The following is a 25,188-nucleotide window of genomic DNA, read 5'->3' on the forward strand; positions in this document are numbered from 1 at the left end:
TGATTCGGAGGTCTATGTTTGTCATCTCCCAGAGGTTCTGGTGGTCATCCATGGAATCAGAGATCCGTGAGTACATTGAGGGTTCGCGTCAGGAACACGACATCCTCCAGGGCATGTATGGGACTGCTACAGGTGCTCCCCATCCCCTCCAGGCCATTGGTCAATATCTTGTTCGACTTCGTCATGGGGCACAACACGGTTTTGGTTGTGTTTTGTTTTTGTCTTGTGACTTCCTACTTTATTTTGAAAAGTAACTCTCCTCTTATTTCAGGTCACTTGCCCTTCCCTCATGTGTCAGTGGTGTCTCTTCCCTGATTTCTGATTGTTTCCACCTGTTCCCCTATGTGTGTGTATATGTATAGCCTGGATCTCCCCTTGTCTTGTGCCAGAATCTTTTGTTTGTTGTCATGTGTTATCAACCCAACTATCCATTGTCCACAGTTTGTCTGAGCTTTGTGCTTTGTTTTTCTTTGTACCTTGCTTTGAAAGATTTTTGGTTTCCCTCCTTTGGAGTGGTTTTCCTCTATTGAGACATTTTGATAAAGTATTTTGGTTTGCTTTTTTCATAGTTTTTTTTCCCTCTGTCAGGAGTTGATTTGTTAATTTGTTAAAGTTGGCTTCAGCTATACCCTTCTCTCTGTATTTTAGTTCTGTTTCGAGTCCCAGCCTGGCAATGTAATTGTAAGGTTAAAATTTATTTCAGCAGAGAGCTAGTGGAAGCAGGTCCTTTATTGATATATCCACGATGAAAGTCAACATGAGTCACATTTTTGCATTTTAGTTAATATTAACCAAGTGGTGTCTGCTCGTTGCTCAGTATGGCACAAATAGAGCAGGATGTTGCTCTGGGTTTCAGTATGAATCATTTTTCCAGGTTATAACATTGTTTTATGAGCTTATCTTTGAACTCACAAGGTATGAACTAGTGGACTTGGCTGTCAAGCAAAGAGCAGAGTTTTTGTTGTCTTTCAAAGCTTTGACATTTATGAAATATTTTGCTGCCAGGTGAGTAATTATATTTACCTTATCAAATCAACTATTGATAATCTTCTTTGTTATTGAAATTCCCATCTGGTGTTTGAAATCTTTGCATGAAAGGCGACTGTGACTAAATTAATTTGATAATGGTTAGAGTCTTTAGCCCTCTTGATGTTAAAAACAGAACCAAGATGACAAACACCTCTGATGTATTTACAGTCTCTTTAATAAGATTGTTGGCAAAACCTCTGGGTTCAGACTTATCTTCATTTTCTTATCATGCGTACATACTGTCACTGGTGTAAAATTAGACAATACTATTTTCCTAACAGTTTAGCACCACTTTTCTTTGTCACTACATACATTCTCAGTGATGTGTATCATATTCTTTGGTTTAGTTCCATAATGGCATCAATGGTGAAGGCTGATGTCCTTCTCTCAGTTTACGTCGTTTCCTTCCTGATTGGTTTCCCTGCCAACCTCGTGGCTGTCTATGTCTTCAGTAAGAAGATCCACTCCAAGCCACGTTCAATAGACATCCTGCTGCTCAATCTCACCGTCTCCGACCTGCTCTTCTTGATCATCCTTCCTTTCAAGATGCACGAGGCAGCATCTGGCATGACGTGGACTCTGCCCAAGTTCATATGCTCCATCAGCTCCTTCTTGTTTTTCTTCACAATCTACACTAGTATATTGACACTGATGGCAGTCAGTGTGGTGCGCTACACTGCAGTAGCATTCCCCATCACCTATAAGCGGCTGCAAAAACCGGTGTATGCGATTAGTACCTGTGCTGTTATTTGGCTAATCGCAGGTGCACACTGCAGCATCATTTTAATCTCCCTATATCACCCATCCCTGTCCAACAAAAACTTCACTGTGTGCTATAGAGATTTCACAGAAAAACAGTTGGCGTTCCTCCTCCCGGCTCGCTTCGAGGTTTTCTTTGTGCTAAGCTTCATACCCCTTCTAATTTGTATTTTTTGCTACTTGAACTGCATCCTTATTCTGTACCGACGACCTGGGATATCCCACAAGCAGAAGCAGAAGGCCATTGGCATGGCCATGGGGACTCTCGCTGTGTTCCTTATTTGTGTTATACCATTCAATATCTCTCATTTAATTGGCTTCTTCCAGGGTAAAAACCCAGACTGGAGGCACTACACCTTGCTGCTTAGCACTTTTAACACTTGTATTGATCCCATCATCTTCTACTTTTCTTCCTCCAGCTTCCGCTGCACAGGAAAAAAGTCCGTATTCAGGAAACATTAGTCTCCTACTGTGGAAAAGGCAGGGCAGAATGTCCAGCTAAGAGTAAAATGTATCGTCAGTGGTGTATCTGACACCTTTAAAAGCATTTAAGCTGATCTTGTTATTAGACTGTGTCTTCCACCACAAACTATTATATAACAGAACCACAAGACATGTTAGGTACATATCGTTAGTGTAATAGCATAATTGCATTAAAGCAATTAAAGCCATTTTTTTGACTTATTGATACAATATTACAATGTATACAATTGTAATACATTTGCTTTTTATGTTTTCCAAAAAAAATTAAATATGCCTTCTGCAATTGTGTACATACATATGCATATATGATATACATATTTCCAAATTTTGCATTGATATACTGGGTATTGTTTACTTTAAACGGGTCCAGCCATTCTTCCACACTCATGTATTCTGTCAGCACACATGTACAATACAACTGCAAAACAATACACCTCAGCTGTAAATTGTGTTTAATTACCATGAAGAGCATTTCTACACAACACAGACAGATCAGGTGTAAGGTAATGCCACCACAACAAACCACTGTACAGGAAATGCATGTAATTCCTAATGGTGTGTGTGTGTGTGTTGTTCTTACTGTAAATGACTGTGTAATTACTGTAAATAAATTGTCAGAAACATGTTCACATGACAGAAGTATATTTCATTTTGCAACAGATTCTCTTTACTACTAGTAAGACATAAAACATTTTAAAATTTTAAATTATGTATGAACAAACCTGGAAAGAAGGTTAAGAGCAGAGTCACCAAGCCCAGGTGACCAGAGTGTCACACACTAGTGCAACTACTTTAATGGCAGCCATGCTGACCTTTGTTTGTACATATGCAAATTCAAAGTATCATGTCATACTGGGTGAATGTTGTTTATGGAATTTACTGCATCCATGACTCATCTGAAACACGGAATGTGATACCAGTATCAACTCAGTAGTTCAACCTCTCAAAGGTGGAGAAGTGAGAAAAAGATGCTTTGCCGCTGATCCCAGCAAAGCAGGACATGGAGGACAGGAGCATGAAAGCACGTGTCTCATTTAGTTGAGACAAAGCAAAGCCAAAATACTTTTCAATGTTATTTCAGGAGAACTTTTCTAGAATTGAAAACTATCATTTATCTGGAAATAGCATATAACTATCCCCACCCCTTGCCCAGCAGTCACTGGGTGAGAGGCCAGGTACACCAATTTTGAATCACCAATGAACTTAACAAGCAGGTCTTTGAACAGTGGGAGGAAGCTGGAGCACCCGGAAAGAACCCATGTAGACAGATTTTATAGATGTTTTTTAGATAGATTTTTTTTAGATAGAATATTACATATACTAAGATAACTATGCCTTTAAACTATTTGGTAAAGTTCAGATGATGATGTCATGGTGCTGGAAGCCTATTAAAGGTTAACTGACAACATTTGAGTTGAGATGGGAGACACACAATCATACTGCTCCTGTGTCCCGTCCCAGAGATGATGTTTTGATGCATAATAAACCTTAACATAAGCAAAAGAGAGATGAGAGTAAGAGTGTGAGCATTATACATAGTGAAACGAGTCCTGTACTGACAGAAAGAAGTCATTCCTCCAAAAGCAACATAAAAAAAAGCCATATTACAGTTTGCAAAGGATAAAAACCTTAATTTCTGGAGACACATCCTGTGGCCTGATGAAACTAAAATTCAACTGTTTGGCCACAATACCATCATTACCTTTGGAGGAAAAAAGGGGGAAGCTTGCAAGCCTGAGAAAACCATCCCTATTGTGAAGTATGGGGGTGGTAGCATCTTGCTGTGGGGGTGATTAGCTGCAGGAGGGACTACTGCACTTCACAAAATAAATGGCATTATGAGAAAAGAACATTATGTAGAAATATTGTAGCAACGTCTCAAGACATCACCTAGGAAGTCAATACCTTGGTGAAAATGTTTCTTCCAAACGGACAATGACCCTAAACATACTGCCACATTAGCTATAAAGTGGCCTAAGGACAACAAAGTCAATGGAATGGCCATCAAAAAGTGCTGATCTCATTCTATAGCATTTCTATAAAATTTGTGGGCTGTGCAAGGCAGTCTACAAACCTGATTTAGTTACACTAGTTCTGTCGGGAGGGACAAACAATAATCTGTTATAATTTTGGCCCATTAAAAAGCTTGTGGAAGGATAAACAAAATGTTTTACTCAAGTCATAAAGTTTAAAGAGAATGCTACAAAATACAGAGAAAATAAATGCTAACTTCTGAGTTTTAAGAAAGTTGTCATGGTTCTGTGTTGAGCTACACGGCTTCACCAGCGTTGATCTTGGGGAATAATCTTACAGAGGCAATAATATCCTTTAGCCCTTTTGGTATTTTTTATTTGAGACTCAACATGACCATACATTTTTGTCACGTCATGGAGGGAATGAACTCTCACCTGACAGGTTGAGCAAACTTGGGTGCGGCTTAAACAAAATAAGATGACAGTGTGACTTGCGCCTCATTGTGGTGAAAACAAAAATACTGCACTCCATTGAAATGGCAGTACAATCACATGTCACATAACGACTGAATTTAGGGCTAAGACGGTATAAACAGCGCGTCCCTCAGCATTGCTCTGCGTCGTTGTCCCGTACTGTCTACCAGGAACACCTCAGCATTCCCCTTACGTTGAGCGACGCTTCTGTACAGGGTGCCGTCTGCCAACTCCACACAGTGCGTATCTGACTTGAACGTGTCGTTTTTGAACTTGGCTATATTGGTAACGATGTGGGAAGTAGCTCCAGTGTCAACCATCAAGCCCTTCTCCTTAATACTGCGCGATAACTGCGGCTGAATCCTGATGTCTGCATCCTTGGTCCTGAAAGCGTAATCAGCCGCTGCTGCTCAAGATCCGTTCCCGCTCTCATCTGCGACTTTCCTGCCCCATCTTGTTTATCTTTATGTCTACAAGTGGCATCGTTGTGGGTGTCTCTTTTACAGTGACTGCACCACGTCTTTCGCCGGCATGCTTTCGCTTGGTGACCCTTCATGCCACACTTTAAACACACAATGTCCGCATCCTCATTGCTCTTGTCCCGTGCACTTGATTTGGCGGGCCTGCGCCCGGCTCTCCCGACAGTCTTCATCACGTTGTCACTGGGCTCTGCAGTTAGTTTCACTGTGGCTTCAAAACTACACAGTTTTGTTTTAAATTCTGCCAATGTTATATTGTCCTCGTTATGTACATATATTAAAACTTTCGGGCAGCCCTTTTAATACCATAGCAATCAGCAGGCCATCTCCTAATGTTTCACCCGAGTTCCGCAGCGCCGTAATGGCGGTCTCTGCTCTGATGATGTAGTCTGTAACGGTCTCGCTGCTCGTCTTCTGAAGCGATGTAAGCATGGTGTACAGGTTGATAATGCGGGGATTCCCCTTCCCGGCATAGTACTCTCTCAATATTTTTAGTGCCTTTCTTGCATTGTCAGGTGCATCTCTCATAATTAACGAGAGGCTTTTATCTTCCAAAAGTTGAATCAACTCGACATACTCATCAGCATTCTTCTTACCGTCTGCCGCTGCCTCATTTTCGCAGTTAGGATCTCTCAGAACCGTATTCGTTAATCCTAATAAATGCAAATGTCCCAGCACTTTAGTCTCCCACAGTTCATACTTGGTTTCATCTCCATCAAACATGAGTCGCGGAAATCTGCTTGTTCCTCGTGGGTCCATGATGCTATCTGTTAGCCGTTAGCACGCTGTCCGTTGCGACTCTCTACCGGTGATAAAACATCAAAAGAAAAAAAATCTTCCTGAGTTGCTCCTGGGCCCATAACCTGTTGAGCTACGCGGCTTCACCAGCGTTGATCTCGAGGAATAATCTTACAGAGGCAATAATATCCTTTAGCCCTTTTGGCATTTTTTATTTGAGACTCAACATGACCATACATTTTTGTCACGTCATGGAGGGAATGAACTCTCACCTGACAGGTTGAGCAAACTTGGGTGCGGCTTAAACAAAATAAGATGACAGTGTGACTTGCGCCTCATTGTGGTGAAAAAAAAATACTGCACTCCATTGAAACAGCAGTACAATCACATGTCTGTCCGTGTCATGTTTTGTGTTTCCGGTTTCATTTTGTTAAGTTCTGGTTTTCCTGTCTTGTGCCTCCTTGTCTCTTGATTGCTTATTGGTCTCTGATTAGGTTCTAGCCCCTATTTAAGGGCACTCGCCTGGCCAGGAGGGCTCCGACTGGGAGGCATGGCCCTCTTGGTCAACACAGAACCCTGCTGGCAGGCAGCTCCGGACAGGCCGGTCTGCCTGCCACCCGAACGCCTCTCCTACCCCTGTCCCCGCTGCGAGGGTGATCGCAGCCCCAGTGCCTGCGCCGCAGACCCGGCCGTCTGCAGCGCCCTGCGTTCCCGATCCTGACGATGCCCCGGCATTCCATGCCTATGTTCCCGTTCCTTAGCCGGTCGCCGCACCAGCAGCCCACGCCTACTTTTCTGAGCTGTTCGCCTCACCTGCAGCCCATGCCCATGTTCCCGACCCTGAGGAGTCGATCGGCACGCTGACAATCCACACCCATGTCCCCGCCCCTGAGCCAGCTGACGTGCCAGCAGTCTTGCCGCCACCCAGCATCTCGCAACATCTTCCCAGCCTCCCGGCCATCCTCCTGAGCCGCCACATCCTGTCGCCTCCTGGCCGTCCTCTGGAGCAGCCCGCCACGTCTTCCTGGCTTTCTGGCCATCCTCCAGAGCCGGCCGCCACGTCATGTGTTTGTTTGTTTTGTTTTTTTTTGGTGTTTGTTTTGTTTTGGTTTTTTTTTTGTTTTTTTTTATTAAATTCTGTGTATTTATATATTATACATTATATTTTAGTCAGGACAAATGGCATCAAACCATGAGAGAGTTGACCGTGTTAGCCGGCTGCTAGCACCTCGGATAGCAATTAGCCTAGCTTGGTAGCCTGAGCTAACCCGGTAGCACAGTGTTGGGTAGGCGGGTTTCAACGTTCAGGCTGCTTTAGCTCCGCTCCAACATGACCCCCATATCCATATTTAGAGTATCCGAGTAAACCTCATCCAACATGGCGATCGCAGGCTCCACCCACTCCGGGCTTCATTTTCGAGATTCAGAATCCAACGGGTGACGTCACCATGGGTTTGTCCATAGTATACAGTCAAAGCGATACTGGGAATTTTGGTATCGATCTGATACCAAGTAAATACTGGGCTAGTATCGCCAATACCGATACTGTTCTTGAAACGTCATGATCACTGAATCATTTCGTGATTTTGCCTTTGATTAGTTGATTATGTTTATGATAAAATACAGGACAGATATTTAAGTTGTTGTTTGTTTTTTTTAAAAAACAGTCACTAGTGCAAAATAAGAAAAATAAACAATGTACCAAAAATATAAATAATGTGAACAACACAGCAGCAATGGAAAATAAAGTCAGTTGAGGAAATGAGTTAACAAAGCAACAATGTAATAATAAATATAAAAACTGCACAGAGAGGGAAATGTTGGCTCACTCACTTTCCACCACAGAAGTGAGTCTGTATCCCGTGTAGTTGTCCTCTCTTCGGAATACTGACGTATTTCAATAACGGCATCAGTTCCAGCTGTGAGATGCTGCTGTGATGCTAGGATTTGAGTATTTGTCCATATTCATCTTTTACTACAGGTGAGGACAGAGAAGCTCCTGCTGCACACGGACTTGGAGAGAAGCTGCACTTGCGTGAACTCTGTGACGAGTAATTTGCAGGACGTATAGACGAAAAACTGTAACAAAAGTATCGATCTCAGCACGCTAGTATCGATCCGATACCAATGTTTTCCTCGGTATTGATACTATCGATATTTAGATCGATATGCCTTAATATCCATTAAGCTCAAAGAATAACCGATCCAAAATCATGCATATCCACCTCTGTCAGTTTCCCTTCCAATGTACTGAGGGCCTCATTGCATTAGTGAAAAAAATCCTAAAACTCTCCTCATTACCATTTATTGCTAACAAAAGGTTGCTTTGAAAAAAAAACTACTTATAAAAGTACTTATAAAGCTGCCTTCTTGGTTTCAGTTCTCCCACAGCTTAGCTAGCAGTAAGCTCCCAGAGCTGTGCACCAATCGAGGAATGAGGCTTTATACTATTTCCTGTTTAAACAAACTAACTCCCTGTTTTAGTAATTGTGAGCATTATAGTGTTTGTGAGAGAGTTTGATAGTGTGTGTGACTATAGTAGTGTTTGTGAGAGAGTTTGATAGTGTGTGTGACTATAGTAGTGTTTGTGAGAGAGTATGATATTGTGTGTGACTATAGTAGTGTTTGTGAGAGAGTTTGATAGTGTGTGTGACTATAGTAGTGTTTGTGAGAGAGTATGATAGTAAGGGTGACAGCAAATATGAGTTATTTCCTAAACAGCTTTTCATATTTAAAACTAATGACATTCACGAGTGTCACAGCAAACATAACAAAGTCACAGAGGCTGCAGGTTTTGTCATGTTAAGTCAAGGTGATGTGATTCCACCATTGCTACTACACTGATGAGCATTTCTGTGCCGCAGAAAGTCCCCAATGGTATTTTAAGAATGCAAGAAAAAAAAATCCTTCCTGCCAGTGCAGCCAGTCTGCATGTAGCGAGGCCCCCCACCCCACCCCACCCCACCCCACCCCAGCCTTAAAACCTTACCTCATGAAGAATTAGATGCAAATTAAGGAAACATTTTCATATGCTTGGAGGCCCCTGTGTTGACACCCATCAGTGTCACTAGATTTAAATCATCAATATCCTGTTACTATAACTTCCTTTTCTCGCAGCAGGAGAATTTATACCACTGCATTTACACAGACGAAGACAGAAGTGATTCCTCCACATCAAGGGTTGCCTCTGAAGAAAGGCAAGGATTTTTTTTTAAAAAAAACAATAATCATTTGCTACCAGGTAAGGTATATTTCATCTGTTTTAACAAGCTAAGTTTTGCAAATCCTGATGCCGTTGAAATTCCCTATCTGGTGTTTGAAATCTGAGCTTGAAAACCAACTGTGGCTCTTTTTTTTTTTTTTTTTTTTTTTTTTTGGTTCTAGTCAGAGTCTCAGAGGTTTTCCTCTCATCTTAAATAAGAGTCAAACTTTAGGACCCTGATTTGACTTAAAATCAACAAGTTTATAAAAATGTCTGACATGAACAGTTGTTATAGATTAGGACTTTGTTGTTGTTTGTTGTTTGTTTCATGTTACCTTATAAGCTCTGGTCACTACATTCTCAGTGATGTGTAACATATTCTTTGGTTTCAGGTCCATAATGGCATCAATGGTGAAGGCTGAGGTCATTCTCTCAGTTTACGTTGCTTCCTTCCTGATTGGTTTCCCTGCCAACCTCGTGGCTGTCTATGCCTTCAGTAAGAAGATCCGCTCCAAGCCACTTCCAACAGACATCCTGCTGCTCAATCTCACCGTCTCCGACCTGCTCTTCTTGATCGTCCTTCCTCTCAAGATGCATGAGGCAGCGTCTGGCATGAAATGGACTCTGCCCAAGTTCATGTGCTCCATCACCTCCTTCTTCTTTTTCTCCCCAATCTACACCAGTGCGTTGATACTGATGGCAGTCAGTGTGGTGCGCTACACTGCAGTAGCATTCCCCATCACCTATCAGCGGCTGCAAAAACCGGTGTATGCGATTAGTATCTGTGCTGTTATTTGGCTAATCTCAGGAGCTCACTGCAGCATCACTTTCATCTCCCTACACCACCCATCCCTGTCCAACAACAACTTCTCTGTGTGCTATGAAAACTTCACAGAACAACAGTTGGCGTTCCTCCTCCCAGCTCGCTTGGAGTTCTTTATTGTGCTTTGCTTCATACCCCTTCTAATTTGTGTTTTTTGCTACTTGAACTGCATCTATATTCTGTACCGACGACCCGGGATATCCCAGAAGCAGAAGCAGAAGGCCATTGGCATGGCCATGGGGACTCTCGCTGTGTTCCTTATTTGTGTTATGCCATTCAGTTTCTCTCATTTAGTTGGTTACTTCCAGGGTAGAAGTCTAAAGTGGAGGTACTACACCTTGCTGCTTAGCACATTTAACACTTGTATTGATCCCGTCATCTTCTACTTTTCTTCCTCCAGCTTCCGTTGCACAGGAAAAAAGTCCATATTCAGGAAACAAGGGTCTTCCACTGCAAATCAGCAAGGCACAGGATGTAGCTCAAAGTAAAAATAATAATATTGTTTGTGAAATGTGTTCACATGTTGAGCTTCAGTGCTACTGTTTTATTGAAACATAGATAACATAGTATTATTATTACATATTATATCAGAATGTGAAATGTCATAGTTCATTTATAGAGCAGTTTCTGACATCCTTAAAATATCTTAAAATATCTGATTTGATTCTGTTGAAACTGTGCCTTCCACCCCTAACCACTGTGGACCATACAAGAAAACCACAAGACTTATTTGGTACATATGCAAATTTCCAAATTTTATTATTGAGTGCCAGCTGATATCCTTTGCAGCCCAGACATATTGCTTCCTGTTAACTTTAACGTGGGCCAGCCACTCTTCTGCACTCATGCATTCTGTAGGCACACATGTAGAATATACCTGAAAAACAATAACATGTTGTCAGCTATGAACAGGTTTTAGTTACCACGGAGTTTGTTTCTACATTACACGGACAAAACCAAGAGTAAAATAATGCCACCACAACAACCACCATTAATTAAAGACTAAATGTGCTTTAGTCTTTCCTTATATATTGGTCTTAATAATCTAAACACAAAACTATAGTAACTAATTAATCAAAATCTGAAGCACTCATGTGACAGAATTGTATCAGCTTTTACCATTTGTTTTTCAAGTAAAGATGTAACTTAACTGTTTTTAATTAATCCTGACTGTTGTGAAACTGTGGAAGTGAAAATGATTCTGTTAAACAGTCATTTTAGAGGAGTCTACTGATCACATGAACAAACCTGCGAAGAAGGTCATGAGCAGAGCCACCCAGCCTAGTATGTAGGACCAAGAGAAACGCCAGTCACCGAAACGCTTGCCCAGGAAGTTCACCGTCACCCCGGTGTAAATGGCCATTGCAAGCAGGACAAAGAGAGCTTGGTATGGGAGGCAGAGAGTGGTGTGTACAAGTAAAGATCATTTTAGTGCAAGTGCAGCCCTGCTTAGCTTTGTATGAAAATATGTATGTGGCAATAAACTTAATAACGTTAATAATAACGTAACATTAACTGGTGACTGTATCCATGACTCACTTGAAACAAAGAACATGATGCCAGCAGCGAACGAGCGATTGAATCTCTCAAAGGCGGAGAAGTGAGCAAAAGAGAGGATTCCTGCGATGATGCCAGCAAAGCATGACATGGCAGACAGGATCATGAAGGCGCGAGTGGCGTTCCAGTAAGCTAAGTATAGGAGGGAAAAGAGGAAAGAGAAACTACTAAGAAGATATGTACAGAAAGAAACCATAAATAGCAGATGACAAATATAATCTTGCTTGCTGGGTATGAATCTGTTTCCTAATATTCTTACTGACTCTTGAATTCTTTAAGGGTTCTGGCACATTACAGAGCTCATACAGAAAGTCATTCATTCCATCATGCTGTTTGTTTTTTGTTTGTAGATTATGTGATTTTAATCATTACTGGGAACTTTCTAAATGTCACACCACTAACACTTATCTGGAAGTATCATCAGCAGCAAATACTGTTTCCAGACATCAGTATGACGCAGTGCAAAAAATTCTCATGACTCTATAGAGAGGGCAGGCTTATCGCCTCCACTCTGTGTTGTTGTTGTTGTGACATAGTCAAGTATGGGGTTAATGAAACATTAAAGTAGCAGTTACAGATTAACAAAATAATACATTTCAAACGGAAAGAGCCGTTTCTTATGTAGACCTTTAGATTTTTAATTTTATTTTTATTAGAGTGCATACTGTCGGTACTGCAGAGGTTTCTTTAGCCATCTATGCTCTCTGGCATGTCTGGGTTAGTTCACACTACGATACTGCACACATATTGAATGGACTGCTGCCATTCAGCGAACATCTGCTTGTAAACACCATGTTTCCCTTTCAGCATCAGCACTGTCATGTTAGCATCATGAGATCGAAGCAGACATCACAGAGGCTGCAGTCACGCCAAGCAGCACTTGTCTTATGGACGTTGAGCTGTTTCAGAGTAAGAGGCATAGACACTCAGTGAACCTTTTTGTACCCCAGCAAGTTGTCAGTGATATTTCTGGGGTCTAAAAAGACATTTATTTCTTTGCTTACCAATGCTGTCGGTCTGCATGTAACACTTGCCAGACATGCAGTACCTCCACAGGCCCTGATGAGCAAAGCTGCCTGACAGACGGTACTGCATCCAGTAGTCTGTGGCTGTGGAGACCACCAGCAGGATGTTCCCCACGATGGCACAAAACAGGCCCCCTCCCATGAAGCTGTACATCATGAGTGACACTATGATGGTGGTCAAGGCTTTATGCACTGTGCAAAAAACAAAGATAGAAAACTCGGAGTAAGTAGTGCAAGTGAAGATGCAGTGATGATGTTAGTAGTTTTCTAAAAAATGTATTTTTCATCAGTAGGAAATAGACTAAGGAAACATGAATGATCTGAAGGAGAATATGCAAAGGGTAAATGTAGTGTTGCCTTGATTTAAATAGACATTAAAGACATTCAGGCACGATTACTTCAGTTTCTTGCAAAAAGACGTCTTTATACCATTCTCCCTTTACACACTATTACACAAGCAGCAACATTTGAAACTTCCTCTTTGGAGCGAAGTGTGAAGATGCGCAAATGTGCATGTTGCTCTGGCTCTGCAACCTCACTGTGGGCAGCATGTTATCAGAGAAGCTGGTCTGGATAGATACCGGCCACGATGCATCAGCTCACAGCACCGTGTCTGTGTTCTCTCTGTTTGAACATGTTCATTATACACACAGCTGCCAAGAATACACTTCCTCGTATGGCCGCACAAAACAAAAAATAGCCTAAGTACATAGCAGACGACACCAAGCCTATAAGTAAATATTGGACTATGTTTTCAGATGTCTGTGTTGGCTCTGAGTTACCACACACAAAATCCATCTGGTCTGAACACCACATATTTATCTGTTAATATGAAAGAAACCAGATACACTTTGAATCTCAGTCTTGAATCTTTAAAAAATATATCATGTACTGTGTGGAAAAATAAAATCTAACATCTTATACAAAATACACAAACTGCATGTAAATGATGTGAGATAAAAAGCTGGAGGTCTGAGACTAGGACATAGTGGTGGCCAGGAAGACACACACTTGTTGGTTAGCACATAACAATGTGCATTCTATTTAATTGTTTTTATGTCTCATACTTACAAAGCAATACACATCAGCAATTAGAAGAAAAAACAAAAACAACAAACAAACAAACAAACAACATCACCTTACCTGAATTCCTCAGGCTAAATTAACCCTCTTAAGTATCAGCCTTTCCTCAGGGAAAGAGTGAGAGAGAGTGCAAGCCAGGAGTGAGTGAAACGTCAAAGAGGAAGCCCTAGGCTGTATTCCAAAAGGTTATCCCCTCCACTTTTCTGTCGATGGAGGCAAAATCCTTTAAAACAATCACCACAGAACAAATGCACTTGAGCTAGTGGGGCAAAAGCCACATGACTCGCTCACATTGAACTACGTGGGAGCATTTTGGGGGGTCACGGGGCGGGGGTGTGTGGGGGGGCATTGGGGGACGGGAGGGGAGGACATGAGGCCGCTGCGCCGCAGTCCTTGTCTGTTGTTCTATTCGGCGTTCTGGAACTGTGGATGTGCAAAGGCTTGCAGTACTGCTGTGGTCAATGGAACATGCTGAAGCGCACACTTTCTTTCAGTGTGGCGAGGGCGTGGTCACTATGACACATGCAAGCCCACAGAGATATGACCCAAAAAAACACAGCGCGTGTAGACATGTTCACCCTGAATATGTAAAGATGTTGTGGAAAGTTTGCACTGACAGTAAAAGGCTGAACCATGCTGCAAAGGTCATTTGAATATCTTAAAAAAATATATGACACCTACTGTGTATTTACTATACTTAATGGCCTCACTCACTACACAAAGTACCCACTATGTTCGGTTCACTTCTCAAATGTAATGCAACCCAGGATCTATATCACTTCACCTAGGGTACATAAATTGCATTTGCAAAAATCCCATCTCCTGAACCCTATTGCTGCCTCATTGTTTTCCTCTCTAGTTTGCCTGTGTTCTCTTGTACAACATCTAGACATAAGTCTTGTATAATCTTCCACAAAATCTACTTCTACAAAGGTCTATATATATTATTGTATTGCAGCCCACCATGCTATGCTGTAGTCCAGTCCAGCAATAAACAGTGCTATAAGCATTTACCTGCCATTGTCAGTCCAATCCAAGGACACTATGATGTCAGTTCCCTTTTAACCTCTCAGGCATTAATCTATTCAAAAAAAAAAAAAAACTGTCTATGTTATTGTCTCTGTCTCTTTAAACGTTCAGTTTATGTTGATACGGTGTGAGAAAGGTGGTAATTCAACTGTGTGAGGATGCAATTTGTGGTGCTGGACTGACATAAAACTACTTAAATTAGGGTGTCAGAATAATGGAAACACCCGCTTGCAAGCACAACACAAAATAATTAGTTATTACAAAATGGAAACAGTTGAATCAACGTCTGTCTCAGTTACTTTAAGCAAATGTTGAAAACCTTCAACCTCTTCATGAAACGGCGTTGTAGTGCAAGATGGTCTTCCTACAATGCATTCGTTTTCTAACGTATTTATATATTGTATTTATATAGCGCTTTTCTGCTCAGTGGTACTCGGAGCGCTTTACAATCACACTGACACATCTACCCATTCACTCACAGCAGTGCCAAGCACTAGGAGCAAGGCACTGAATTGTGTTGCACCGTCTTGCTCAAGCACTCTTCGGCGTGTGGTGTGTTCAGGGGAGCGAAAAGTTAATCCTCAAGGGGGGGGGACTACCCGCTATACCATCCACTAGTGTATCTAATGAAGTGGAAAGCGTGCGTATGCACAGACAGACAGACAGCTTTTGTCCACCCTCCTACAAAATAAAATAAAAATAAAAAATTTAATGTGTAGGTGTGGAATTTCATCTTGGTCTTGCTCTCGTTTTTCTACCTACTCAAAGGTACTCAAAGCGCTTTTACAGTAAGAGACACATTCACCCATTCGCTCACACAAGCACACACATTCACACACCAGTGCCAGTTGCACTCGGAGCAACTGGAGGTTCAGTGTCTTGCTCAAGGACACTTCAGCATATGGGGGATTGAACCGCTAACCCTTCGGTTCATGGACAACCCGCCCTACCTACTTTACCTGCCCTCATCTCATCTCATCTTCCATACCACTTCATCCTCACACGTGGGTTGCTGGAGCATATCCCAGCTGGCATCGAATTCTGTGAGCATTTTGGAAGAAGCGAAGCTGGGATTTCTCTTCATGCTGTGTGAGTCGGAAATGAGCATCTCTCAGTTTAATGTTCTCACAAAGATTTGAGTTGTTATGATTGGGCTCCATTTGCTCGTTAATATCTTAAATGTTTAATCAAATCAAATAAAATCAACTTTATTTATATAGCACCTTTCATACAAATGTATTGCAACCCAAGGTGCTTTACACATTGAACAAAAAATATTAAACAAGCTCACAGAAACCTCCCACTTCCCACTCCCACGCACACAAACACATGCACACACACCCACACAAACACATGCACACACACAAAGGAGCCCAGGGATGTAAAGTGCACGGATAAAATGAGTGACATGACTGAGCATAGATGGACTAGTGAGGAGACGCCATCACAGGACCATCCACACTAGGAGTCAATCACATCAACACATCAGGGACAACCCCGGTCCAGGCAGAAGGAGGAGTCCATGCCACAACCACAGCAGTGACCGGGCCCCCCATATCACAGCTCCCAGAGAGGACGGTCCTCAGTGAGGAAACACTAGAGTTGGAGTAAAAAATTAAACAACAACAATAATATATACATAACAAGAGTAAGTAATTAAAATTAAATAAGTTAATAAAGATATACGCTGGATAGACCAATAAAAACATTAAATACATAAATTGCCTAAATAGATAGAGTGTTAGTCCAACGTACATAAATCAAGCTAAAATAGACACTTAAGAGTGACAAAAAGCTACACTAAAAAGGTGGGTCTTGAGTCTCTTTTTAAAAATACCAACACTCTGTGCAGCCCTGAGGTCCTACAGCAGTCTGTTCCATAGATGTGGGCCATAAAACTGAAAAGATGCCACATCATACTTCTTTGTCTTAACTCTAGGAACCACTAGAAGGCCGCTACCAGAGGACCTCAGGGCTCAAGAGGCCGATACGGTAAAAGCAGATCTGATAAATATGAGGAACCAAGACCATTGAGACTTTTATAAACCAATAAAAGAAGCTTAAAATCAATCCTGAAACACACGGGGAGTCAATGTGGCGATCTTAAAACAGGTGTAATATGCTCTCTCTTTCTGGTCTTTGTCAGCACATGTGCCGCTGAGTTTTGAAGTAATTGTAAAGGTATATGTTTTTTATGGGAAGACCAGAAAGGAGAGCATTACAATAGTCAGTTCAACTGGAAATAAAAGCATGCATCAGCGTTTAGAGACAGATTGTGGCATATTATTTACAGGAAACTGAGAGACTGTGATGATGCCGTTGTAGGCGTGGATGATGTCTGACTGGAAATAATGTGATCTGCTTGGCAGAAAGGGCTGGCCTCTTTTAAAAAGGAATGGAAATTGTAAACACACATCGTCGTCAATATTTGCATGTGGAAACAGACCATAAGAATTAGAAAAACTCTTATGAAACGCTTCAGGGAGTATTCGCAAGTTTGATGTGAAGTGCAGTTTTCGCTAAGTTCTCAGATGTTGACTATGAAGCGTGAAAGTGCTGTGAAGATTCCGCCCAATATATTGCTCTACAGGAACTAAATGGGATGTTGTTTTCGCCAGTGGCACATTCAGTGACAACAACTTGAGCTGCTGTTTTCTCCAGACAGAGACTTGACAGAGAGGGGATTGGATATAAAAGGAGAAAAGACACACAGGCTAAGTAACAAAATGGAAATTGTGGGGAATCACTTTTGGCACACATGGTTGACATATTTGTTAAAAGCCAGACAGACATTGTCTGCACCACAACCCTTGCCCAATTAGCATGAGCTCTTGCTCAGTTTAAGTGACTTCCTCAAAATGAACCTTTGCAGCTTAAGATATGAAACCATGTTTTTCAAATGAATCTTATTCAAATTCTAAATGTTTTACTACAAAGATGCAGACAGATCTTTAAAATCCCCAGATAGCAGTCCTTTTTAACACTGAGCTGTCGGTTTGGCTTAATTCCTGCGTTCTGTAATCGCCAAGAGATTTACATAGTTATTGAACATATGATAGTCAGTTTGAGAACATGCAGATTCAGAACAGGAAAATGTTACCATCTATATTTATTCAATTATTTCAAGTTTCATGTGCCCTCAACAGCTGCCTTGAATGAACAATGCAGCGGTGTCTTTGGTGCTGCCTCATAGCACCATCTACAGTGCATATAGAAAACTAATTTTAAAGCACAGTGATGGAAGTGTTTAACAAAAAGGCAAATCTGTTAGCATATTGCAGACAGATTTCAGAGTTTCAAGCAGCTGTTAAATAAAAAATTGTTACTGCATTGGATTAAGGCATTGTTTTCTTCTATATTATTTGCAGTTTTAGACAGTAGTAATATGGATCAGGACATCCGTTTGTATTCGGGTGATTTTAAGGAGAATAGGTAAAAAAAAAAAATTGACAATGTCTTGATGCCTGGCTCTCCAGGATATCATCCCACTGAAAACAGAAAGCCAATGAAGGCACAAGTAGCTAAATAACATGAGTGGTGACAGACTGGACATGGTTCAGCTTTTTGAGGGATTGGCCACCAAGTTAGAATTTGTGGCATTTCATATTTTTTGTAAATTTACTAAGAGTAATTGCAACTCAGCACCTTCATGCAGTCATGGGTTTTAAATCACTGGCCACAGTTCAGAGGCAAATGTGTTAGACACACACTTTTTTTTTTTAAAGTATATTTTGGGGCATTTTTTTGTCTTTATTTAAAAGTGTAGTAGAGATGGAGAGGAAACAGGGAGGTAGAGAGGGGCCAGTGACATGCAGGGAAGGGCGACCAGTGCGGGATTTGCACCAGGGGCCACCTGCAGAGAGGACTGTAGCCTCAGCAGTCAGACACACACTTTTTAATTCATACATGCAAAATATCAGAAACACTAAGCTAATTTTAATTAATTGTAATTATAAACCATTTATTTGAAAAACAGGGATTCGGTGGTTACACTGTTTTAAAGACGTGATGTAGTTTTTATCTCAAGTTTAAAATTGAGCAATTGACCTTTTTGGTAATAAATAGCAGAAAAAGAAAGAAAATAGGTGTTTATTACACCCTAAAATAAAAAAAAATCACCCCACTGATGAATGCGTCAACCATAAAATGTGACATTTGTAGAAGTTTGAGTACTTCTCCCCTCGAGTCACTGAGTGAGCAGGGACATCAAAACCATGATTTCAGCCTTGATTGGAAATATACTTTGATAATATACTTTGATTTATAAATAAAATACAATATTGTCACAAGAAGTGTTATAGTAAAGAAGTAAAAAATATATAATATCTAATACACATATATTTTTATTTAAAATGGAACATAAAAAATCCATCCTTTTCAATCAAAACAAATGAATATACACTTTAAAACAAATTAAAGTTAAAGTCTAGACCGTTGTAGCAACTCTGACAGGTGGCGCAGGAATAAATGAGGGCAGAGCCACAGATCGTTCAGAGGGAGTCTGAAAAAGAGGAGATAGTTCATTTTCAGGAAAAAGGAAGCAGGTTTTCAGTGTGTATGTCTGTTAATGGAAAGTGTACCTGCTGTAATCGGTTGTAGTCAGGTGGAGACTTCAGCCCTCCTGTCAGCAGGTTATGAGGAGATGTGTCAGGCTGGGTTGTTTTTGCCTGTGAGTGAAACAAAATGAACTAAATCAACAAACCAAAGGAAGAGAAATCATTGGGGAACGTGAAACCGAATTAAAACAGTAGTATGATCCAAGTAGGGTACACTATACATCTTACATGCTGCATTCAAATAGAAATCATGAGCTCGTGGTGACAACATAGGGAGTCTTGTGCACAAAATGCTTGGTGTTCAAACTGCATTACATTAGCTGCAAGTCATCAGAACACTACTGCTTGGCAGCTCACTGTATCTAGAAGGCAACGAGCCGCCAGTCTAGCAAGTCTGTGTAACTTAATGTGTACAAACAAATTCCCTAATTCATTTTATGTTGACCAGTGAATTGACTCAAACCTTCTCCACCGCTCTGGAAACTGGATATCTTGTGTGATGATCTACAGAGTGAAGAAAAGAGATTTATCAAATAAAGTAAAGAAAATATATAACTGCGTTTGAAATATGTATCAACTTCCCGTACTTTTATTCTTGCTGCAGTAAATGCAGAGGTAAATGAGGCCACCCAGCAGGAGCAGGAAGAGAAGGCTGCAGGGAATTCCAGCTGCAATGCCAGCAATGGCAGGGCCGCTCAGTCCTTCACCTAACATCAACAGGACAGACTGTGGATCCTCTGCGATTAGAAATGTCATGCTTTAAACACACACCACATTTTCCATACCTGGACCAATTCTGTGGACTGTAGACGGCTCTCCTTGTGTCTGATGAGCTTTGGGAATGACCCGAAACCTGTAGGTCAAGTCGGGTTCGAGCGGAAAGACGTCCGTACTCCTGGCAGAACCAGGTTTCACCTGGATGGTGCGGAATTTGTCCGAGCTTGCTTTAGTGTATGTAGAATATTTGCTCAGCAGGTCTGGTCCTTTCATTTGGATGTTAAAACCTGTGGAAAAGCGCACAATTCTGGTTCAGAGCACAAGAGTTAACCAGTCAGGCAGGTAGTATACAGACCAAGGCTGAGCTGGTCAGTACTGTAGGCACATATCAATAGGAAAACAGTCTCGCATTATTACATACACTAATCAAGATATCAAAAATAGGGGACATAATAATTGCTGGCATGTGCTTTCCACAGTGGTTTTGTTCTCGAAATATATTTTCTGAAAACACAGCCTTGCTCATCCCGTGGCTTCACACATGACACAATATTTACACCCTCATCTTCTCCGTTGAGTTTTTGTTTTCAGTACTGTTCCCAAGGATTTCTGCTTAGGCGCACAAATTCAATACAAGAAGGTTGTGTTTGTGTGTTGATAGACAGCCTGGAGCTCTGCAGGGCTGCTTACCTGTAACAACAGAGGTAGGCGGGACCTCCCAAGTCAAAGTGATGACGGTTCCATCTTGATTAGGGAACAAGCTGAAATCCGAGATTGACGGCCCTGAAGAGAGAGGGGGGGATTGTGAGCGAGCAAAAGACCCAGAGGGCACAGAAAAGAGAGAGGATGAGGGTATTCCAAGACTGGAGAGCTTTGTTTAAATGGAAACAGCAGTCTCAGGTATTACTTAGCCCTCTTTCTGAGGGCCCATTGTGCCTTCGGGTTTTGGTTGAAGTCCACATTAGAAGCTGAAGCCAGCAGAATCCTTACAGCATTTAAATGTGACACAAATAATCAGTGCACTGTTCTGTGTAGAAGCAGGTGAAGGACTAGCCACATATTTTACTTAAGCATCACTATTTCAAAATGTTCAGTAAAGCTTTCAGTCTGAAGTACAGGGGTGTAATTAATGAATGCTTTCATTATACATTCAATACTTCCCATGTTTAATGAAGTGAAACATTCCCATCTCTATTTTCTAAACTCTCCTATCTTGATGCTTTTTATAGCCAGTCCAAAACCCAAACATCTATCTAAGACAAAACAAGCCAGAAAACCTTACAAAGAGTAAATAAAAGGAAACCGGGGAATTTATATTTTTTCAAAGATTGCTTTTAACCTGTCAACACAGATTTATTTTCTATTCAATCCATTCTCACCAACTCTTTATTTGACTTTCAATACTATGCTAATGTTGCTGACAATCTTTCCATATTGGTTATTCAGCTCAAGTACTAACATCTGAGCCCAATGGTTCACATATAAAAGGCTTTATGTACATGTAAACAGAAACTCTCACTGTGACAAATTAAAAGCTGTTGATAGGATCTGGTTTATTCACTTACCTTGTAGTTGAATCTCCCTCGTCTGACTGCCCAGTGGGTTACTGCCAATGCAGGTGTAGTTTTGGAGGAGTATGTAGCTGACGTTGAAATGACGGATCTCAAGTTGTGTGGTGCTGCTGCTGACCTGGTGCATTGTCCCGTTGGTGACAGAAACATTGCCTCTGTACCATGACACCACAGCCATAGGCGAGGCCTCATTCATACAGTGGATAGTGACCACCATTTTGCCCTCAAGTGTTGTTCTCACAGCTGGAGGAAACACAACTGGACTACCTGCAGGAAATAGTGTTCTTGTTCAGAGCTGGCTGCTTCAGTCACAGAGGCAGGTTATGAATTACTTATTTTTCTGAATGACAGTTACAAATCCTATGGTTTATTATCCATAATGAAAAATCAAACTAAAATGAGCCAGAAGTTCACATCTCCCATATCTGCTTTTCTAGAGTCAGTTTGCTCCGTTCTGTCCGTCACTCCCAAGCTATGAAAACAGCTCTCATGTTCTCAATTTCATCTTCACAACTCCTGTCCAACGATCCATTTGGCTACATTTTGAGAGATTCTCTAAATTTATCGCAACGTCATCACAGTGTTGTTCTTATTTCAATAAATTCCCATAACTTGCAGATGATCTCTGCTAATTGAACTTACTTGCTGTAATGTTGCACTGATTCTGTTGGACTGGGTGGTCTGCCATGCACTTGATAGTTTTTCGGTTCAAGTTATCTGAGGCATTGACAGTCAGACTGAAGTTTCCTTCTCCACTGCTGGCGTTACTCAGTGCTGGGAAAGACAGCCGAGCCTGTGGGGTCCCCCCCATCCATCCACAGCGATACTGCAGTTTGACGTCATTCACAGAGTGCACGGAGCACAGCGGTTTGCCCGGCGGCTTCTCTGTCCCAAAACAAAAGTTTACTTTTTCATTATTTACGTGGTATTCATGTCGTTTGTTGTGCTTATTTATTTATATTATTTAGACAAATATGAACATTGTCATGGAGACTTTTTCAGACTTAAAGATGGGGAACTCTGAATTCAAAACTGTTGTGCAAATCATAAAACTGAGAATAATTTCTAAAATTAGGAGGCATGTAAAATTATTATGAACATACCATAAACATTTAAAGTCAGGTTGTTTTGACGCTCCTCTTCAGTCTGCTCATTGACCAGTATACATGTATAAACACCTCCTTCACTGGTCTGTACATTTTCTAGACTCAGGACGTCCTTGGTGGAAAGGATGCGATCACCTAACAGCCACTTAGGAGTTGGCTTTGGGAATCCGTCAGCCTGACAGGAGAGGATCACAGAGTCGCCTGGTATGTAGAAAAGCTTAGCTGGCCTGGCCTCCAGTATAGGCTCATCTGGTCCATCTATAACAGAAGGAGTGTAGAGAGTTGTAACACCATGGAAGGAACAAACAGAGGTCTAGACAGACATTTAAAGTTGTTCTCCTTACACAGCACACTAACATTCTTCTGAGCTGTTGCACGGCTGAAAGGGTTTGCGATCAGCAGTGTGTACTGTCCTGTGTCACTTCGGTTTGGTCTGAGGATAACAAGCCTCCCTTGCTCCACCAAATAGTGCGAGTTGTTTTTAATTTCCTTGCCGTTGAAGAGCCACGTCTGTTGCTCAACAACATCTTGCGGCACACTGTAGTGCAGCATGAACCGGTCAGTTCCCTCTTTGGCAAACTCCGGCTGTGAGCTCAGAGTCACATTCGGGAGGGTTTCTGTGAACAAAAACAAGGAGGGGTATTAGAACAGGTTTCTATGAACACTCTCAGCCATCCAAGTCATGGTATATCACGTATCACTCACACACAAACACAGAACTAAACATGTATTTTTGGAATGCATTTCATTTGAAATGTATCACTGAAACATTTTTATTAAAGGGAAAATCTGTTATTTAATTGAAAAGATAAACTGATAAACTTATAGAGGTCAGCCCTCCATTTTTTTCCTAATAGGAGCCACAAAGCTGGGAAGGATTCCAAGTCTTACTCTTGTATAATCTGTATAATTAATGGTGATATTTCTATCATTAAATATTAGTTGGTACATTACATCCAGGATTAAGGTAAGATGGAACACATATTGCAGCAGCTGTAAGGTTTGACTTAAAATTTGGATCTACATTTTAGGTATTTTGAGGAGTCTCTTATTTTAAAGCATTAATTAATTTTCACACTTCTGAATAAAATGTGGGTATTCATCACAGCAGACATGTCAGGAAAAAAAGTTTAAACCACATTATTACTTCCCATAACTGCAACAACAAATACTGATACTGACCAAATATTTTCAGTGTGAAGTTAGTTGAAGCTTTTTCCAGTCCAGGCTTTGTCATTTCAATGGTGTATCTCTCAGTATAGGCAAGTGTCACATTAACAAAGGTAAGGGACCCATTTTCCTCAACCCTGATCACGTCCCTGCGGTTTTGAGCTATTTCTGGAGCTGCAACAGAGTTGATTTTCCACGTGGCGACAGGTAAACCTCCCATAAGCCAGACGAGGCCTGGGTCAGGCGCACCACTAAAGGACACGGCCAGAGTCACATTGCTGCCAACTAATGCGTTCACCAGAGCAGGACCAGCAGGGGAAACCACCAGCTGAGAGCGGGCACCTGTCAGGATGGAGAAATGCAATTACTTCAAAGACAAAATAGGAATTTCCCAATTCTACAAATCTCTTTTAGGTGTATCTATTAGTATGTTTGTTTCTACTCAAATTATCACAAAAAAAAAAGGTTCAAGTGTGAATACTGTTAACGTTACCAATATATTCTTATAATGTCTTTTCTTGAAAATTGTCAGACACATTTGTAAGCTGAAACCTGTAAGTTTTAACCTCACCTTGAAAAGAAAAGTAAAATAAAATGGCAAGAAATACTGCGCTGTATTTGTTAAATTCCTCCAGTCTCGTCATTTTTGGAATGCGTGCCACTTCAGAGGCGCCTTTAACAAAGTAAAAAGTCGGCTCGACTAATATTTCCAACAGAACACAGCAGACGGAAAAAACGTCCTTGGAGTGACTTGAGATTCTTCTTGTGTGCTCGAGCGGCAGCTGTCAGCAGGGCACGTGAGGAGCTCACCTGTGCTGAGTCAAAGCCCTGATTGTATGGGCGAAGCCACGCCCCTCATCTAATTACACAAAACACATCTGATTCCCTTTTCTGATTTTATTTTAGGGAGACAATAACATACATTTTGCTGTGTATCGAGTTAAAATGGGATATCCTGTTTGATATATTTATTTAATTTGATGATTTAGACCACATATGTCTAAATGTATGTGGTGTTGTTACAGAGTGAACCAGACTTTCGAGCGCACAATATCAATGGCTTTCACCGGTGTGAGTACTATAAATTAGCCTTTATTGTACGTTTAAAAACATCTTCACACGCTAGCAGAAAGCTCAGCAGCCTTTTTAAATTTAAATGATTTGTAAGACTGGAGTTTTGCTTGAATAATTCCAAATGAATTAATTTCACATCCCAAAGTATCTCTCGAATTTCTATAAAAACCAGGTGAAAAGTAATGTTAATCTGTTCACATATATACTGTTAAATAAGCAAATCCATGAATATCAATCTCTTCAAGCCAGTATTTAGTATATTTACCTTTGACCACAATCACAGCTCTGAGGATAGTTTTAAATCAAATATAAACACTTTGGTTTTACTACGTTCTTTGTT

The 25,188-nt window shown here is 41.1% G+C and overlaps 4 protein-coding genes across 4 annotated transcripts; 2 read left to right on the top strand and 2 right to left on the bottom strand.

The window, feature by feature from the left end:
* The first annotated feature begins 1,180 nt into the window (after positions 1-1,180).
* Positions 1,181-3,227, top strand: LOC125016590 (free fatty acid receptor 3-like). Its single transcript, XM_047599158.1, has one exon. The coding sequence runs from the start codon at positions 1,258-1,260 to the stop codon at positions 2,248-2,250; it is 993 nt and encodes a 330-aa protein (XP_047455114.1). The 5' UTR covers positions 1,181-1,257; the 3' UTR covers positions 2,251-3,227.
* A 6,309-nt stretch (positions 3,228-9,536) lies between these two features.
* LOC125016466 (free fatty acid receptor 2-like) lies at positions 9,537-10,501 on the top strand. The gene has a single exon (XM_047598971.1). The coding sequence runs from the start codon at positions 9,537-9,539 to the stop codon at positions 10,446-10,448; it is 912 nt and encodes a 303-aa protein (XP_047454927.1). The 3' UTR covers positions 10,449-10,501.
* Positions 10,502-10,689: 188 nt separating this feature from the next.
* On the bottom strand, positions 10,690-13,853 carry lim2.5 (lens intrinsic membrane protein 2.5). The gene is made up of 5 exons (XM_047598972.1): positions 13,686-13,853; positions 12,522-12,734; positions 11,500-11,649; positions 11,209-11,343; positions 10,690-10,837 (listed from the first exon to the last, which is right to left on the bottom strand). The coding sequence occupies exons 2-5, from the start codon at positions 12,697-12,699 to the stop codon at positions 10,776-10,778; spliced, it is 525 nt and encodes a 174-aa protein (XP_047454928.1). The 5' UTR covers positions 12,700-12,734; positions 13,686-13,853; the 3' UTR covers positions 10,690-10,775.
* A 5,121-nt stretch (positions 13,854-18,974) lies between these two features.
* vsig10l (V-set and immunoglobulin domain containing 10 like) lies at positions 18,975-24,575 on the bottom strand. Its single transcript, XM_047598062.1, has 12 exons — positions 24,346-24,575; positions 23,787-24,116; positions 22,949-23,221; positions 22,602-22,862; positions 22,141-22,383; positions 21,493-21,765; positions 20,618-20,710; positions 19,996-20,214; positions 19,798-19,917; positions 19,674-19,714; positions 19,235-19,321; positions 18,975-19,155 (listed from the first exon to the last, which is right to left on the bottom strand). The coding sequence occupies exons 1-12, from the start codon at positions 24,416-24,418 to the stop codon at positions 19,081-19,083; spliced, it is 2,088 nt and encodes a 695-aa protein (XP_047454018.1). The 5' UTR covers positions 24,419-24,575; the 3' UTR covers positions 18,975-19,080.
* Between the last annotated feature and the right edge of the window lie 613 nt (positions 24,576-25,188).

This window comes from Mugil cephalus, chromosome 11 (assembly GCF_022458985.1).
Source record: "Mugil cephalus isolate CIBA_MC_2020 chromosome 11, CIBA_Mcephalus_1.1, whole genome shotgun sequence".
Lineage (NCBI taxonomy): Eukaryota > Metazoa > Chordata > Actinopteri > Mugiliformes > Mugilidae > Mugil > Mugil cephalus.